Source organism: Vipera berus (genome assembly GCF_964194415.1).
Source record: "Vipera berus genome assembly, chromosome: 6".
Classification (NCBI taxonomy): Eukaryota; Metazoa; Chordata; class Lepidosauria; order Squamata; family Viperidae; genus Vipera; species Vipera berus.
The window spans coordinates 5424518-5443637 of NC_138208.1; the positions used below are offsets into that span (position 1 = coordinate 5424518).

The window sequence follows — 19120 nt, forward strand, 5'->3', positions numbered from 1 at the left end:
TCCCCTTACTGGGAGATTCCCTTTCATTGGATCTGTTCAAAGCCAAGGGCAGAGGGCCCTGGGTAGGCGAAGTTTTAATTCAGATTTAAGTTGACAATCTCTTCCAACTCTATAGTCCTATGAAATTATAACAGGGGCTCCTACAAGTGAAAGTCCCAGCTTGGTAGCTTTTAATGGATTTTTATTTTTATTATTATTATTATTAAAGCTCACAAGATGAGGCAACTAATAATTCCCTATCATGACTACATTAGTACTTTCATAACTCTAGCTGTGGGCTCCTTTTAGATATTTGATTTGGCTCTGCAGGAACAGAACAATTCATCCAAACACAATTGCTGTTAGGTTTTTATAACACTAAAAAAAAACCCCATGAAAGTTTCTTTTCTTCCGGTCGAAAAATTTCTGCTGGAGCTTTCTTTTCAAAAGCAATTACTAAGCCCGGTTCTATGATCCAGATGTATTTGATCTCTCTTGCCTTATATTACAATAATAATAATAATACCGGCCTGTGAAATGCATCCCACTCTCTCTTTTTTTTTTTTGCACGTATTTGCAGAAAAGCTTTGAGCCCACCGCCAAGAAACCCTTCGTCCATTTACTACCTTATTATTTTACAGTTTGCAAGCGTAAGACATAACTCCGATGCAATTGCTAATCTCCCGATGCCTGCTGGTGAGAACAAATATTACCAGCATTATCTTCATGGGATTCGCGTCTTTCAAATCCTGCTGAATAACTGCGCTCTGAGAAAAGGCGCGGAAAAGCTATCGGAGATTTAACACACAGTGGTCTGTTACCACCAGTTAAACCAAACCCCCCCCCCCAATGCCAGGGAATTAAAAAGGAGCAATGATACACATTGTGTAATCCTAACTCATAAGGAAAAGATTAAAGGATTTACGGACACAATGAGGTTCTAAATTGTTTCATTGGGTCTACTGCAGGTCACTTCCTGGGGGCGGGGGTGTGTGTGAAAAGGGGTGTAATCTAATCTTGATGATCCTGCTAAAATAATTAGTGATGGGCCATTGACGGCTTGTTCATAAACTGAAGCCTTCCTTTGTTGGCTGTATGAATAATACACGGAAAATAACATTCGTAAAAGCCGCTGGACGTGTACGACTCCCCCCAGACGGTCTGAATCAGCCTTAGGGAAACAGAAAGTGTCAGGCAAAATGCCAGAAAGCGACCGATCGCTTTTTGCCAGCAACACAAGTGGTCCTCAAGTTACGACCAAACCCAGCCGTTGGTTAAGGGAGTGTTGCCCGATTTTACGACTTTTCCTGCCGCAGCTGTTAACTCAGTCACTGCAGGTGTTAAGTTCATCAGACGGACGTTAAGTGAATCTGGCTTCCCCGCTGACTTGGTTTGTCACAAAGTCGCAAAAAAAGGGGGATCGCGTGAACCCGGGGAATTTGCAACCCCAGACCTTCGCTCGTTTCGCCGGGACCTTAAAACTTGGTTGTTTGATCTTGCTGGCCTGGACTGAGGGGGTTTAATTTTCATTTTCATTTTCATTTTCATTTTCATTTTCATTTTCATTTTCATTTTCATTTTCATTTTCATTTTCATTTATTTTAATTTTAATTTTAATTTTAATTTTAATTTTAATTTTAATTTTAATTTGTTTAATTGTGGGCTAGTCTTAATTTAATTCTATTTTAAAGTGTACTTATTTGTATTGTTTTAACTCGCTCTGTAAACCACCCTGAGTCCTTCGGGAATAGGGCGGTATATAAAATCAATTAAATAAATAAATAAATAAATAAATAAATAGGAACCGATTGCCAAGCATCTGAATGTAAATCACGTGACCACGGGGACGCTGCAACGGTCCTAAGGGTGAAAAATGATCATAACTCACTTTTTCCAGTGCTGTCGTAACTTTGAGCAGTCACTAAATGAACTGCTAAGTTGAGGACCATCTGTATTCACTTCCATGCTGGCGAGAAAAAAAGGAAAGAAAAGAAAAAAAATGGTTACAGTTCCCTTTTAGAATCTACACTTCAAAACAGACTTACTCATTGGTTTTGCATGTTGCATTAAAATATATGTTTTTCTTTGGAGTAGAGACTCTATGAATCATGCCGAAGTGATTTAATAACCGTGATTTATGTCTTAGCATATCATGCAACCCAACTGTTAGGGATTCGTTCTATGTAACACGTTTAGACAAAACTTAACTTAGTATGGTATGCAAATTCAACTTTTTTTCTTCAACAAACCATGTTTAACAACCTGGGCATATTATGAGGTGCAATCACAACACTACTTGTTTGAGTAAGGATTCCCTTTTTGTGCTCGCGCCTGTTTTTATCCCCTTCTGACTGTGGAACAGATAAGAGCAGAATTTTACTGGGCAAAGATTAGTTAATGTAGTAGGAAATCAAGACAGGTAAAAAGATTCCATACAGTAGATTTAGTAAAATATAGGAGTTTTCATATCAGATCATATTTCAAAACTGCTTATGTTAATTCCTACAACACCGTCAAACTACTTAGTAAAGCTGTATTACTATTATTCTCCTCATTTTTCCCATATCCTTATCTTCTTATGACTATAACTTTGTTGCTTGTATCTTACAATTTAGATATTTTTTTTACTTAGTATGCTAGTATGATACTTGCTTAACTAGTATCCTATGACTATCACTAAGTGTTGCATCTTATGATTTATGATGAATGTATTTTTATGTTGTTTCTGATCATGATTTATCACTGTTACGTGTATGTACACTGAGCGCTTAGGCACTGGAGACAAATTCCTTGTGTGTCCAACCACACCTGGCCAATAAAGAATTCTATTCTATTCTATTCTATTCTATTCTATTCTATTCTATTCTATTCTATTCTATTCTATTCTATTCTATTCTATTCTATTCTATTCCATTCCATATTTTCTATTCTATTCTATTCTATTCTATTCTATTCTATTCTATTCTATTCTATTCTATTCTATTCTATTCTATTCTATTCTATTCTAGTCTAGTCTATTCTAGTCTAGTCTAGTCTATTCCATTCTAGTCTATTCCATTCCATTCCATATTTTCTATTCTATTCTATTCTATTCTATTCTATTCTATTCTATTCTATTCTATTCTATTCTATTCTACTCTATTCTATTCTATTCTAGTCTACTCTAGTCTAATCTATTCCATTCTAGTCTATTCCATTCCATTCCATATTTTCTATTCTATTCTATTCTATTCTATTCTATTCTATTCTATTCTATTCTATTCTATTCTATTCTAGTCTAGTCTAGTCTAGTCTATTCTAGTCTATTCCATTCTAGTCTATTCCATTCCATTCCATATTTTCTATTCTATTCCATTCTATTCTATTCTATTCTATTCTATTCTATTCTATTCTATTCTATTCTATTCTATTCTATTCTATTCTATTCTATTCTATTCTATTCTATTCTATTCCATTCTAGTCTATTCCATTCCATTCCATTCCATATTTTCTATTCTATTCTATTCTATTCTATTCTATTCTATTCTATTCTATTCTATTCTATTCTATTCTATTCTATTCTATTCTATTCTATTCTATTCTAGTCTATTCTAGTCTATTCCATTCTAGTCTATTCCATTCCATTCCATATTTTCTATTCTATTCTATTCTATTCTATTCTATTCTATTCTATTCTATTCTATTCTATTCTATTCTATTCTATTCTATTCTATTCTATTCTAGTCTAGTCTAGTCTAGTCTATTCTAGTCTATTCCATTCTAGTCTATTCCATTCCATTCCATCTATTCTATTCTATTCTATTCTATTCTATTCTATTCTATTCTATTCTATTCTATTCTATTCTATTCTATTCTATTCTATTCTATTCTATTCTATTCTATTCTATTCTATTCTATTCTATATTCTTTTCCATTCCATTCCATAGAAGCTTCTCAATCAGAAAAAGGGAAGAGCTGGCACGCGAGGCCCACCCACCAGCTTCACCAGCGCTCACCGCGCATGTCCAGCCGCACGCTCCATAGAGAGACGAAAAAGAAAGGGTTTTTTTTCCCCTTATTATTCCACCCCCCTATTACGCTCCTTTATTATCCGCCCCCTCGAGCCGCCTCCTCACAGGCTGAGAAAGAACGAAGCCGCCACACCGCCACGGCAACAACAGGCAGGCGACCGGAAACCCAGCGCGATCCAAGCGCAATTTGATCAGCTGCCGAATTATTATTATTATTTTTTGTTTCCCCCTTCCCAAACTCGCAGGGCCAAAGGGGAGGAGACAAAAAAAGCCCCTCCCCCTTTCGACTCCGCCCTCCTCCCTTCCGACCAATCACCACTGACGGCGCCTCTTTTTTTTTTCTGTTTTCCCCCTCCTGCTCCACCCCGCTGGGCGTGAGAGGGCGGCGCCCGCGGCCGCGAGCAGACGTGGAGACCGCGCCGCTCCCCAGCTTCAGTTCCGAGCGTAGCCGGAGCATGAAAGGCTGCTGCGGCGCCCTGCAGACAAGCCGCGCAGGAGAAGGCAGAGAAAGCAGAGGAGAAGGAGGCGGCGGCCAGCCCGGCCGGCGGGCCCCATGTCCCGCAAAGCCAATGTGGAATACACGCTGCGGAGCCTGAGCAACCTGATGGGGGAGAAGCGGCGCCGGCAGCCGCCGCCGCCTCCTCCTCAGCCGCCGCCGCCTTCCAGGCGCGAAGGCTCGGCCAGCTTGGGCGAACGGAGCCTAATCGCCGGCGCCGAGTCTTGTTCCAGCCTGAACAGCCAGTCCTCGGGCGGCGGCGGCGGGAGCGGCGGGAGCGGGAGCTGCGCCGAGCTGGAACGGGCTGCCCGCCGGCAGTTCCAGCAGGACGAGACGGCCGGTTTCGTCTACGTGGTGTCGGCCTTTTCGGCGCTGGGCGGCTTCCTCTTCGGCTACGACACCGGCGTGGTGTCCGGCGCGCTGCTGCTGCTGAAGAAAGAGCTGCGCCTCGACGCCTTCTGGCAGGAGCTGCTGGTCTCCGGCACGGTGGGCGCCGCCGCCTTCTCGGCTCTGCTGGGCGGCGTGCTGAACGGCTGGGCCGGCCGCCGCGCCTGCATCCTGCTGGCCAGCTTGCTCTTCGCCGCCGGCGCCGTCCTGCTGGCCGCCGCGCCGGATAAAGAGACGCTGCTCGGCGGGCGCCTGGTGGTCGGGCTGGGCATAGGTAGGTGGGCGATGGCCTTTCCTCCCCCCCCCTCCCGGGGAGGGCGAGGCTCCGGGGGGGTGGCTGCGACAGCCCGATTCCTAACCCCCCCCCGCCCCGTGTCAGCTGCAGAGTTGGAAAAGGAGGGGTCCTTGGGAGGACGGGGGGGGGGTTTCTTGCGGACGTTGCCTTGCCCGGCTAGGTAACGTCATCAGGGTTAGGAGGGAGCGGGGTGTGTAGGGGGGGAGGAAAAGGACCGAGGGGTCTATGGTGCTCTTCTGAGCTGGGTTGCCTTTTTTTTCCCCAGACCTTTCCTTACCCAGCTAGGTAACGTGATCAGTGCTGGGAGGGAGTGGGATTTGTGAAAAGGAGGAGGAGGATCAAGGAGCTGTCTGAACTGGGTTGCTTTTTTGCAGAGGGTTCATTATCCAACTAGGTAACTACATCAGTGCCGGGAGGATTTGTGGGGAGGAGGAGGAGGAGGAGGAGGAGGAGGATCAAGGAGCTGTCTGAACTGGGTTGCTTTTTTGCAGAGGGTTCATTATCCAACTAGGTAACTACATCAGTGCCGGGAGGATTTGTGGAGAGGAGGAGGAGGAGGAGGAAGACAGTGGGGTCCTTGTTGCTTTCCAAGCTTGGGGTGGTTCTCTGGCAGACGTTGCCTTGCCCGGCTAGGTAACGTCATCAGGGTTAGGAGGGAGTGGGGTTTGTAGGGGGGGAGGAAAAGGACCGAGGGGTCTATGGGTTGCCTTTTTTCCCCCCAGACCTTTCCTTACCCAGCTAGGTAACGTGATCAGTGCTGGGAGGGAGTGGGATTTGTGAAGAGGAGGAGGAGGAGGATCAAGGTGCTGTCTGAACTGGGTTATCTAGGTAACAACATCAGTGCCGGGAGGATTTGTGGAGAGGAGGAGGAGGAGGAGGAAGACAGCGGGGTCCTTGTTGTTTTCCGAGCTTGGGGTGGTTCTCTGGCAGACGTTGCCTTGCCCGGCTAGGTAACGTCATCAGGTTTAGGAGGGAGCGGGGTTTGTTGGGAGGAGGAAAAGGACCGAGGGGTCTATGGTGCTCTTCTGAGCTGGGTTGCCTTTTTTTTCCCCAGACCTTTCCTTACCCAGCTAGGTAACGTGATCAGTGCTGGGAGGGAGTGGGATTTGTGAAAAGGAGGAGGAGGAGGATCAAGGTGCTGTCTGAACTGGGTTATCTAGGTAACAACATCAGTGCCAGGAGGATTTGTGGAGAGGAGGAGGAGGAGGAGGATCAAGGTGCTGTCTGAACTGGGTTGCTTTTTTGCAGAGGGTTCATTATCCAACTAGGTAACTACATCAGTGCCGGGAGGATTTGTGGAGAGGAGGAGGAGGAGGAAGACAGTGGGGTCCTTGTTGCTTTCCAAGCTTGGGGTGGTTCTCTGGCAGACGTTGCCTTGCCCGGCTAGGTAACGTCATCAGGGTTAGGAGGGAGCGGGGTTTGTAGGGGGGGAGGAAAAGGACCGAGGGGTCTATGGGTTGCCTTTTTTCCCCCCAGACCTTTCCTTACCCAGCTAGGTAACGTGATCAGTGCTGGGAGGGAGTGGGATTTGTGAAGAGGAGGAGGAGGAGGAGGAGGAGGATCAAGGTGCTGTCTGAACTGGGTTATCTGGGTAACAACATCAGTGCCGGGAGGATTTGTGGAGAGGAGGAGGAGGAGGAAGACAGCGGGGTCCTTGTTGTTTTCCGAGCTTGGGGTGGTTCTCTGGCAGACGTTGCCTTGCCCGGCTAGGTAACGTCATCAGGTTTAGGAGGGAGCGGGGTTTGTTGGGAGGAGGAAAAGGACCGAGGGGTCTATGGTGCTCTTCTGAGCTGGGTTGCCTTTTTTCCCCCCAGACCTTTCCTTACCCAGCTAGGTAACGTGATCAGTGCTGGGAGGGAGTGGGATTTGTGAAAAGGAGGAGGAGGAGGATCAAGGTGCTGTCTGAACTGGGTTATCTAGGTAACAACATCAGTGCCAGGAGGATTTGTGGAGAGGAGGAGGAGGATCAAGGTGCTGTCTGAACTGGGTTGCTTTTTTGCAGAGGGTTCATTATCCAACTAGGTAACTACATCAGTGCCGGGAGGATTTGTGGAGAGGAGGAGGAGGAGGAAGACAGCGGGGTCCTTGTTGTTTTCCGAGCTTGGGGTGGTTCTCTGGCAGACGTTGCCTTGCCCGGCTAGGTAACGTCATCAGGTTTAGGAGGGAGCGGGGTTTGTTGGGAGGAGGAAAAGGACCGAGGGGTCTATGGTGCTCTTCTGAGCTGGGTTGCCTTTTTTCCCCCCAGACCTTTCCTTACCCAGCTAGGTAACGTGATCAGTGCTGGGAGGGAGTGGGATTTGTGAAAAGGAGGAGGAGGAGGATCAAGGTGCTGTCTGAACTGGGTTATCTAGGTAACAACATCAGTGCCAGGAGGATTTGTGGAGAGGAGGAGGAGGATCAAGGTGCTGTCTGAACTGGGTTGCTTTTTTGCAGAGGGTTCATTATCCAACTAGGTAACTACATCAGTGCCGGGAGGATTTGTGGAGAGGAGGAGGAGGAGGAAGACAGAGGGGTCCTTGTTGCTTTCCGAGCTTGGGGTGGTTCTCTGGCGGACGTTGCCTTGCCCGGCTAGGTAACGTCATCAGGGTTAGGAGGGAGTGGGGTTTGTAGGGAGGAGGAGGAGGACCAAAAAGTCTTTGGTGCTCTCTGAGGTTTTTTTTCTCCCCCCAGACATTTCATTACCCATCTAGGTAACATGATCAGTGCTGGGAGGGAGTGGGGGTTTGTGAAAAGGAGGAGGAGGAGAAGAAGAACGATGACCAAGGAGTCTTTGGTGGTCTCTGGGTTGCTTTTTTGCAGACATTTCATTACCCAATTAGGTAACATCATCAGTGCTAGAAAAGAATGGCATTTCTGGAGAGGAGGAGGAGGAAGACTAAGACTGTGGGGTGCTTGGTGCTCTTTGAGCTGGGTGGTTTTCTTGCGGACATTTCATGACCCAACTAGGTAACATCAGTGCTAGAAGAGAGGGGGTTTCTGAAGTGGAAGAGGAGGAGGAGGACTGTGGGGTCCTTGGTGCTCTCTGAACTTGGGAGATTTCCTGCAGACTTTTCATGACCCAACTAGGGAACATCATCAGTGCTAGGAGGGAGAGGGGTTTGTGGAGTGGAGGAGGAGGAGGAGGACGACGACTGTGGGACCCCTGGTGCTTTCTGAGCTCAGTGGTTTCCTTGCAGACGTTTCGTTACTCAGCTGGGTAACATCATCAGTGTTTGAGGGAGTTCTATTGAATAGAAACCAGGAGCAAACCCCCTCTCCCTTCTATAATAATAATAAAGTTGGAAGGGACCCTGGAGGTCATCCAGTCCAACCCCCTGCTCAGGCAGGAGACCCTACGCCATTTCAGACATTTCTGTCACTGGTGACATTACGTAGTTTGAGTAATGAAACGTCTGCAAGAAAGACACCACCACCGCCAATCCCATCCCATCATCCTCTTTCATGCAGGAGCACAATTCAGAGCAGCTTTGGTTTAACACCGGGGTTCCCCAAACCCTTCGCCTCCCTCCCCCAAATTATTATTTGGAAATAATACAGTAAGCACTACTTTTAACTCGTAGCATGCCGGATATTAATGATGATGATGATGATAACTTTATTGTCACTTTGAATGTACACCAATCGGCGTACATCAAAATGAAATTTCGTTGCATAATATACATACATATATTAAGGACAATTTGAGCCATTCTCACTGATGGATCAACACTGTCACGCTGCTGGCCAGCTCTCCTTCAGGACTGTGGGCTGCCCTACAGCTTTTCAGAGAAAACCCCCCCCCCACATGAATTGGATTGCCACCTTCTGAGCCCCAGACATTTACTAAACCCGCTTTTTAGCCCCAGACATTTTCTTGATTTACGGGATAGTCCTAAGAACCCTTACAAGGTCAATGCTGACCAATTTGGGGAACCCTGTTCCAAAGCCAGACCCCCCCCCCCGTCTGTATGCGGTTGTGGGGTGTTTTTTTCCAGCTTTTCGTGCACATAAAATTTCAGTCTATTTTCTAGTCCCTTGGAGACATAGACCTTGGACGGCTTTTAGTCCAGCCCCATGTCCGAGGCAAGAGATTTTATTGCATCCCAAACAAATAGCTTGTCTAATCTTTTTTTTGACTAGGGAAATCCAAATAAACCTTTCCTGAGATAGGTGGTGGAATTAAAACGGGAGTTGGATGTTGTTTCCAAAGCACTGCTCAGATTTCCCATCCTTTTAATTTGGCTTTTAACTTCTAACGCTAACCTGTTTTTCATCTGGCACAAGGGCCATTTTAAAGAACGGGAATGTAGTCTGCAATCAAACCCTTGGATTTGACCATCGTTTTCAATTCCTTTGGAAGATTGTCTTATTCGTTTGGGTTATTCACGTTTTTTTTTATTTAGAATTTAAGCCTCTTGTGCTCTGTATAACATATATAGTGCTTTGAATGTGACTATAGCTGTTTGGAAGGTTTTCTCATGAACTAATCCAGAGCACTACTTAAAATCCAGATCCTTCGTTTGATACCATGGGGAAATTTTTCACCTCATCTAAACAGTTGGTGATATAACGTGTGATATAACCTTCACAATCAACGTTGTAGGTAAAGAATATGTTTTATCATTGTTGAAACTTAAATAATCGCAAATAAGCATATTTCCATCAATCACAATATAATATATCGCCGCCTATCCAGCAATAAGTACTGCTGAGGCATTGTGATTTCATACTAAGTCAGAATTTAAATGGCATCTGAAAACGGATCTTTCATTTATTATGTAAAATGTTCCTTAAATGCTCTTTCTGTTCAGTTAATATTTATTCCCTAAATACCTTTAAGAAGTTGGTCTCATAAGGTTAATTTATCAGTAGAGAATTGTTATGTGCCATTTGGGGGGGGGGACTTTTATTTGATCTTTGGGTGTTTATTGTTTTGTTGGGTGTTCGGGGGTATACTTATCTTTTGTTGTATACTGTATATATACTAAGATGGTAATAAGTACCATTACATTGAGCAAGGCCTAAATTATGCTATTAGAGACTGTAACTCTGCCTTCTGCTTTTCGAGTAATTTAAAGAAGTTTAAATTGGTTTCTCTCTCTCTCTTTTAACCTCATAACAATTCAGTAAAATAGATTGGAATTAAAAAAAAGTAGTGACTGGTTGAATCTATAATTTACTTTTTTTAAAAAAAAAAGAAAAATATTGGAACATAGTCTGCTGATAAATGGTAGCCGAATATGCACGTAGAGGAAGAATTGTCTTCTACTGCAAAGCTTGTATAGATAGTCCTCAACTTAGAAGCAAAATTGAGCCCCAAATTTCTCTTGCTAAGCGAGGTATTTGTGAGGTGAATTTTGTCCCACTTTAAGGCCTTTCTTGCCACAGGTTTAAGGGAATCCCTTTAGTTGTTAAGTGAGTGACGTGGCTGTTAAGTGAATCTGATTTTCCCATTGACTTCGCTTAGCAGGTGGTGGCAAAAAGGGGATCACGTGACCCATAGGACACAGCAACCGTCACAAGCACGAACCAGTTGCCAAGCATCCCAGTTTTCATTCCCTGACCATGGGGATGCCGCGACAGTCATAAATCCCTTTTTTCCCCAGTGCCGTCGTAACTCTGAACGGTCACTAAGTGAACTGTTGTAAAGGTGAGGACTTACTTGAATGCCTTTTCAGCTTGTTTCAAATCTTTGAGAAATTGTGTTTTAATACAGGGGTCTTCCGACTTGGCCCTTTTATGACTTGTGGACTTCAACTCCCAGGATTCCTCAGCCAGTCACGCTGGCTGAGGAATTCTGGGAGTTGAAGTCCACAAGTCATAAAAGGGCCAAGTCGGAAGACCCCCTGTTTTAATAAGACTGGCCCTTTGCTTTAAACCAGGGGTCTCCAAAATTGGCCGCTTTGAGACTTGTGGACTTCAACTCCCAGAATTCCCTCAGCCAGTGTTGCTGGCTGAGGAATTCTGGGAGTTGAAGTCCACAAGTCTTAAAGCAGCTTAGTTTGAAGACCCCCTGCTTTAAACGCCTGCGTTTCCAACTTGGTAATCCATAATACCTTCTTGTTGGTCTCCCTTGTGGCCAGTGCTTCTTGTCTGTGTGTTTCCACCGTGTGTTGTCATCTGTCTCTCTCTTTTTAATATATTTCTTTCGGCTGCTTCGTCTGAGGGAATTTCATTACCAATTCAGTTGGCTCCTTCACGGACTGTGCAGGACTAGACTCTGCTTTCCAATTCCAGTCATTTGATTTCAGACTCCATTTGTCTCCATCAGCTCCATTCATTTGTATTAGAGTGGGAAGCTGAGGGAACTTTTAACTGCCATTTTGTGCTTTCACTTTGTGTGACTTATCCATGATTAATGAATACCTCAGTTGGTTCTGCTCAGTTAGAAATTTTAAATTTTAAAAAGCATTTGAACCGTTTTGGCATCCATGATACGTACTCCGGCAAGGTTTGCTCCAAATGTTTTGGAAAGTGAAGGAATCAGTAGGGGTAGTCCTCTCATTAAAGCCGTCTGTTTAGTGATGGTTTGAAGTTACAACGGGACTGGGAAAAAGTGACTTATGACCATTTTTCACATGATTGTTGCAGCATCCCCACGGTCATGTGATCCGAATTCAGATGCTAGGCGACTGGTTCATATTTAGGACAGTTTTAATATCCCGGGGTCATGTGATCCCGTTTTGTGAACTTCTGACATGTAAAGTCAATGGGAAAACCAGATTCACAAGCATGTTACTGACTAAACAGTTGTTACTGACTTAACTATAGCGAGAAAGGCTGTAGAAAGGGACAAAACTCACTTAGCAACTGTCTTGCTTAGCAACGGAAATGTTGGGCTCCATTGTTGCAAGTGAAGGACTATATTGTCACGCGGTGGCTCAGTGGGTTAGGACGCTGAGCTTGTCGATCAGAAGGTCGGCAGTTTAGCGGGTCGAATCCCGAGTGCCGCGTAGCAGAGTGAGTGCCTGTTACTCGTCCCAGCTTCTGCCAACCTAGCAGTTCCAAAGCACGTAAAAATGCAAGTAGAAAAATAGGGACCACTATGGTGGGAAGGTAACAGCGTTTCGTGCGCCTTTGGCGTCTAGTCATGCCGGCCACATGACCACGGAGACGTCCTCGGACAAGCGCTAGCTCTTCGGCTTTGAAACGGAGATGAGCACCGGCCCCTAGAGTTGGAAACGACTAGCACGCATGTGCGGGGGAACCTTTACCTTTTAGCTACATTAATGTTAAGGACTCTTATTAAATTAGATAACTTCTATTGTCATTTTTTCCTGTGGGCACAATGGCACATGTTAAAAATGAAATTTAGTGGCTTCCTCTCAAAGTGCACACATACATAGCACACATTTGAACATATACAGCATACATATAGACGTACACCCTTACACATACATAACATATAAATATTAAACACTGTCCATCTTGAATACAGAACAGAAAGAGGAAGCTTTAGACTTCACAAGGTTGACACTGTGTGGAACAAAGTAAAACAAAGATGCTAAGTCAATTTCAAGTTGCACATGAAGGCAGATATGTCTTTATTCAACAATTTCAGGAGTTTGCCGCATAGTGATTATTCTTTCTGAATATTTATTGCTAAAAAATGATAATTAAGTTGGCATAGGGCTGGGATGAATCATGGGACAAGCCAGAAGAATTGGCAAACTGTAATTTAGTGCATCATTGGCAGTTTATTAATTAAAAATCACAATTTGTTTGCTCTAAGAATTAGCAGTTAGATTTGATCTCCCAAAACTGTGTATGCAGCATCTGTCTACAATGAGCTGAAAGCACCCATACTTTTTTAAAAAAGAAATTAGGAGAGAGTGATAGCAACATACTGTATGTCTGAAATAGGGTTTCCTGCCTGAGCAGGGATTGGACTAGATGACCTCTAAAGCCCCTTCCAAATTTTATTATTATAAAACTTTTATTCATAAAACATGAAACTCAGTCAACTGAACACTCAAATTGACTGGCACTAATGGTTGACACGGGTTGCTGCCAGCATCCTAGGTATCAACCAGGTATCTCCTTAAAATATAAGATGTTCCGAGTAGCGCAGTTTTTTGTAGCTTTGCTGGAGTTATTGCAGGAAACTGCAATTTCTTGATGTATTATTATTATTATTATTATTCACATATATCCATTCCATACAGGTACTTCTCAACTTATGACCACAATTAAGCTCAAAATTTCTCTTACTAAGCAAGACAGTTGTTAAGTGAGTTTTGTCCCGTTTTATGACCTTTTTTATCTGGCTCAACTTCATTTTACTTCTGCATTTGTTTTTTAGAATGGCTAGCAGTGGAAGTTCCTACCTCTTACATGCCAGGATAAGATAAAATAAGTGAAACAAGTCATAGAATAGAATGGAATGGGAATGGAATAGAAATACAGAATAGAAATACAGAATAGAATAGGAATAGAAATACAGAATAGAATAGAATAGAATAGAATAGAATAGAATAGAATAGAATAGAATAGAATAGAATAGAATAGGAATAGAACAGAATAGAAATACAGAATAGAATAGAATAGAATAGAATAGAATAGAATAGAATAGAATAGAATAGAATAGATATTGGAATGAATAGAATAGAATGAAATATGAATAGGATAGAATAGAATAGAATAGAATAGAATAGAATAGAATAGAATAGATATTGGAATGAATAGAATAGAATAGAATAGAATGAAATATGGCTAGAATAGAATAGGAATAGAATAGAAATACAGAATAGAATAGAATAGATATTGGAATGAATAGAAGAATGAAATATGAATAGAATAGAATAGAATAGAATAGAATAGAATAGAATAGAATAGAATAGAGGAATGGAGAATAGAATAGAATAGATATTGGAATAAATAGAATAGAATAGAATGAAATATGAATAGAATAGAATAGAATAGAATAGAATAGGAATAGAACAGAATAGAAATACAGAATAGAATAGAATAGATATTGGAATGAATAGAATAGAATAGAATGAAATATGAATAGGATAGGATAGAATAGAATAGATATTGGAATGAATAGAATAGAATAGAATAGAATAGAATAGAATAGAATAGAATAGAATAGAATAGAATAGAATAGAATGAAATATGGATAGAATAGAATAGGAATAGAATAGAAATACAGAATAGAATAGAATACGGTAGATATTGGAATGAATAGAATAGAATAGAATGAAATATGAATAGAATAGAATAGAGGAATGGAGAATAGAATAGAATAGAATAGAATAGATATTGGAATGAATAGAATAGAATAGAATGAAATATGAATAGAATAGAATAGAATAGAATAGAATAGAATAGAATAGAATAGAATAGAATAGAATAGAATAGAATAGAATAGAATAGAATCTGGAATAGAAGCTGCATCTTCCGATCCGGTCCACCACATTTCTGGGCTCTGCCTTGCATGCTACTTTGATTAGAGGGCCTCTTCCCAGTGTCTACAGCTGGTGAGCTTGGATACGGAGTGCAGAGTCAGAGCCAAAACTGTGGCCAAGGGTGTCTCCCAAGGATGAGATTTAAAAATTTTCAAGATGGCAGCCGTGATTGAAGTCACAACACATTTAGAAAATGGAGCAGGGCTTCAATCATAGGGTCACAACTGCCACCTTGACTTTTTTTTTTTTACATCTGCACAGACGGTCCTGCCCCACCCAGCAAATTCTTTGATTTCCTTTTCATCATTGCTTCAACTGCGGTGATTGTTTGAAGACTGAATTGCATGCCAGGATAAGATAAAATAAGTGAAACAAGTCATAGAATAGAATAATAGAATAGAATAGAATAGAATAGAATAGAATAGAATAGAATAGAATAGAATAGAATAGAATAGATATTGGAATGAATAGAATAGAATAGATATTGGAAAGAATAGAATAGAATAGAATAGAATAGAATAGAAGAATAGAATAGAATAGAATAGAATAGAATAGAATAGAATAGAATAGAATAGAAATAACAAGAGTTGGAAGGGACCTTAGAGGTCATCTAGTCCAACCCCCCCGCTCAGGCAGGAAAGCCTATACCATTTCAGACAAATGGTTGTCCAGTCTCTTTTTAAAAACTTCCAGTGTTGGAGCATTCACAACTTCTGGAGAACCAAATTATGAGAAAGCATCGCTTTTGCCTAAGAACAAGTTCTTGAACAAAAGATATTGAGACCAAAAAAATTGAATGAGCTGTCCTAATGCTCATGAGGTTTAGACCCAGATGTTTGTTTGATGAACCAACCCTGATAGAAACAGTTTTGATTTGATTTGATCTTGTTTATATGATAATATAGAAGCTCAAGAAGGCTGGGTTAAATAGTTTGCAATTATTAATAGGTAGGATCGGTTCAATTGCCTAGTTCCCAAGTAAGGTAAAGGTAAAGGTTCCCACGCGCATGCGTGCTAGTCGTTTCCAACTCTAGGGGCCGGTGTTCATCTCCGTTTCAAAGCCGAAGAGCCAGCACTTGTCCGAGGACGTCTTCGTGGTCATGTGGCCGGCATGACTAGATGCCAAAGGCGCACGGAACGCTGTTACCTTCCCACTGTAGTGGTCCCCATTTTTCAACTTGCATTTTTTACGTGCTTTCGAACTGCTAGGTTGGCAGAGGCTGGGATGAGTAACAGGCAATCACTCTGCTACGCGGCACTCGGGATTCGACCCGCCAAACTGCCAACCTTCTGATCCCAAGTATCCATAGCTAATTAATGTTATCCTTCAGTGGAACTCAGAATATAAGTGCAGAAATAATATACAACATTAATATATATTTTTTGTCTTTTGGGTTTTGAAAGACTGGTATTTCCTTATGGAATATTTTTTTTTTGCCAGTGAAAAAAATAGCCATACTAGTTAATCATTTGAAAAGTTCAATATTAAACAGTCATATTTAAGGTCATCCATCAGAGGGAGCTAAGGAGCTTAGCTAGCAGTTTATGCATCATAAATATAGAGATCAACTGTATGCAACATAAATATAGAGATCAACTGTATGCAACATAAATATAGAGATCAACTGTACTGTTCAAATTAAAATAACACTAAAAATAAGGGAAACATAACATGTTTTTGTATGCATTTAAGATATGACAGATTAGTAAACTAATAATTCTTTATTTTTTTCTATTTAATATTTTGGCTAAGGTTTATATTGAATTTTGTCTTGTTAAAAGAGACTTACATGCTCTAGGGGGAAAAAAAAATAGGGCTGCCCTATAGTCAAATTTATGAAATTGACATAATATGGAAAAAAGGTGGTTGGTTTATTAAGGCTTTCCTTTATAGTAATACTTAATTTTATAGATAGTCTTTTTTCCCCAAAGGAAGATGGATATACTACATAATAAAACAAGTATGTAAATATAGCCTATCAATGTCTAGCAGAATAGCCTTGCAATTAAATTCATTAAGCTTACTTGTCCAATACAGTGGATTAAAAAAAAGGCAAAAAGAAGAGAAAGGAATATTTCTCTCACAAATAAAATGTTATCAGGCCTTGCCAGACCAAAGACAACCTCATTAACATTTCGGGCTGGAGGCTATCAATTTTAGACTTCAGATTCTGAATGGACCGACATCCGGTGATAGATAGAGGGGTTATGTGTAAATAGTTCATAATCTACCTATCTATTCTAGGGAGTTTTGAAGTAATCTCCTGCCGCTGGACTTTTTAGCTCAGGGGTCTTCAAACTTGGTCCTTTTATGACTTGCGGACTTCAACTCCCAGAATTCCTCAGCCAGCATGCCTGGCTGAGGAATTCTGGGAGTTGAAGTCCCCAAGTCATAAAAGGGCCAAGTCTGAAGGCCCCTGTTTTAGCTTATATCCTAGTCTCTGCAGACAGATCAAAAAACAACTTTTAGTCTCTGCACAAATGAATTGCTCTCAACCCAGGTAGTGTAACTAATTTTTGAGTAAATGTCTATCCAGGTCATGGTTGTCCCAAAGGTGCTTTTTCAAGAGGCAACTGGACTTTCTTGTTTTTCTTTGAAGACATTTCGCTTCTCATCCAAGAAGCTTCTTCAGCTCGGACTGGATGGTGGGGAATGGAAGGATTTCTATTCCTTGCAGACCGCCGGGCATTTGCATTCTTTTTAGAGAGTTGTTGTCTACAACACAGCCCTTTCAGCAGCTCCAGGAAGGCTACACACCCATTTGCACCACTAAGGTGACCTGGAGGACACAGGTAAACCTCCAAGTGGCCTCGACGAATCTCTAAAAAAGAACGCAAACGACCAGCGGTCTTCAAGGAGTAGAAATCCTTCCATTCCCCGCCATCTAGTCAGAGCTGAAGAAGCTTCTGGGATGAGAAGAGAAACATCTTCAAGGAAAAACAAAGTCCAGTTGCCTCTTGGGGAAACAAAAAAACATCTTTGGGATAATTTTTGAGTACATTTTTACAGTTCATTTCAGAATACATCTAAAGCATTACAACTCAATTGTATAAGTGATGGAAAAGATGTCTCTAGGCTGTCTCTAATTATCTTCCCACAAATTATTAGCTCTCTGCAGGAATGGTCTAATTTTCTTCCTTATTAGCAGATTATATATATATAATATGTATGTATATGTATATGTGTGTGTGTGTGTGTGTGTATATATATACACATATGGAAAACCTCAGAAAACATATATATATATATAAATATAAATATATAAATATATATATATATTTATAAATTTATAAATATAAATTTATATATATATATATATATATATAAATCAAAGGATCGATGTGGAGAAAGAACCAGGAAAGTTGCAAACTCTTCCGCCATTCCAGTTGTTATAAGATGTGTTGGTGATTCCTCATAAACTACCGTGCGTGAAGAAAAAAAAACTTTTTTTTTAATTGAAAAGGATGCAAAGAAAAGAGAATTTATTTTCATCGGAGGTGGTCATTTTCCCCATGTCTTTTCCTTCTGGTCTGAAGGATAATTATTATATTAATAAATAGGTGTCCACAACCTGTTTTGAGTATATATTTAGAGGAAGGGGTCTTCAAACTTGGCCCTTTTATGACCTGTGGACTTCAACTCCCAGAATTCCTCGTGGCTGAGGAATTCTGGGAGTTGAAGTCCACAAGTTACAAAAGGGCCAAGTTTGAAGACCCCTGAATTAGAGTCTAACACAAATATTTATTCTAAAGCAGGGGTGTCCAATCTTATCAACTTTAAGACCTGTGGACTTCAACTCCCAAATTTCCCCAGCCACCTGATAATTTTTGTAACCCCTCAGATATTGCTATCATCCTGTAATTTAGGCAGATAAATCAACAGCCACATTTTTATTTACTTTTTTAAAAAAATATATATATAGGCTGAATTGAGAGATTTAATTTGAGAACTATGTTTATAAATCAAGCTATTATAATCCACATTAATATGTTACCGGTAGCTTCAAGACATTATATACATTCCTCTTATTATTATTTTTAGCTTAATATACTCCTGGAAATGTAATATTTTAGAGGCTTTAAGAGAATTGTAGAAATTTTGATGTTGGAATACTTCCAGAAACTTAATGACTAATAATTTTAGCTGCTGCTCAAACCAAAGTTTGAAAAATGCAATTGGTTATAGATGAAAACAATTTTTAACGATACAGATTTTTTGGCTTTGGCTAAACAACAGCTGGTAGGTGTTTACGATCCATTCCGATTCAGATGTAGCTTCTTCTTAGCATACTGAATCTCCAAGAATGCATTTGATGTGCAAAAAAATTCAGGCAAGAGGAGAAAGATAGAAAACTTTATGTAACTAACTATAAACATATTGTCAAAGCAAATCTTCTCGGCCAACCGAGTACAAAGTGACAGGTGTCGTTCACGGGCTCTGTGCTGTAAAGTTGCATGTCACGATTGATTACCATGACAACGGATATTTGTATGTAGGCTGTCGTCCTGAACACATTTATGTTTATACGTGTGTACATTTGTGCTTGTGTGTTTGTCCAAAGTT

The 19120-nt window shown here is 41.3% G+C and overlaps 1 protein-coding gene across 2 annotated transcripts in view; it reads left to right on the plus strand.

The window, feature by feature from the left end:
• Window positions 1–4424: 4424 nt before the first annotated feature.
• Window positions 4425–19120, plus strand: part of SLC2A13 (solute carrier family 2 member 13) — an 87179-nt gene continuing 72483 nt past the window's right edge. For both annotated transcript variants that reach the window (XM_081331171.1, XM_081331172.1), the window contains exon 1: window positions 4425–5146. In XM_081331171.1, the coding sequence (XP_081187297.1) occupies window positions 4543–5146 (604 nt within the window). In that variant the 5' untranslated portion in view covers window positions 4425–4542. The remainder of the gene's footprint in view (window positions 5147–19120) is intronic.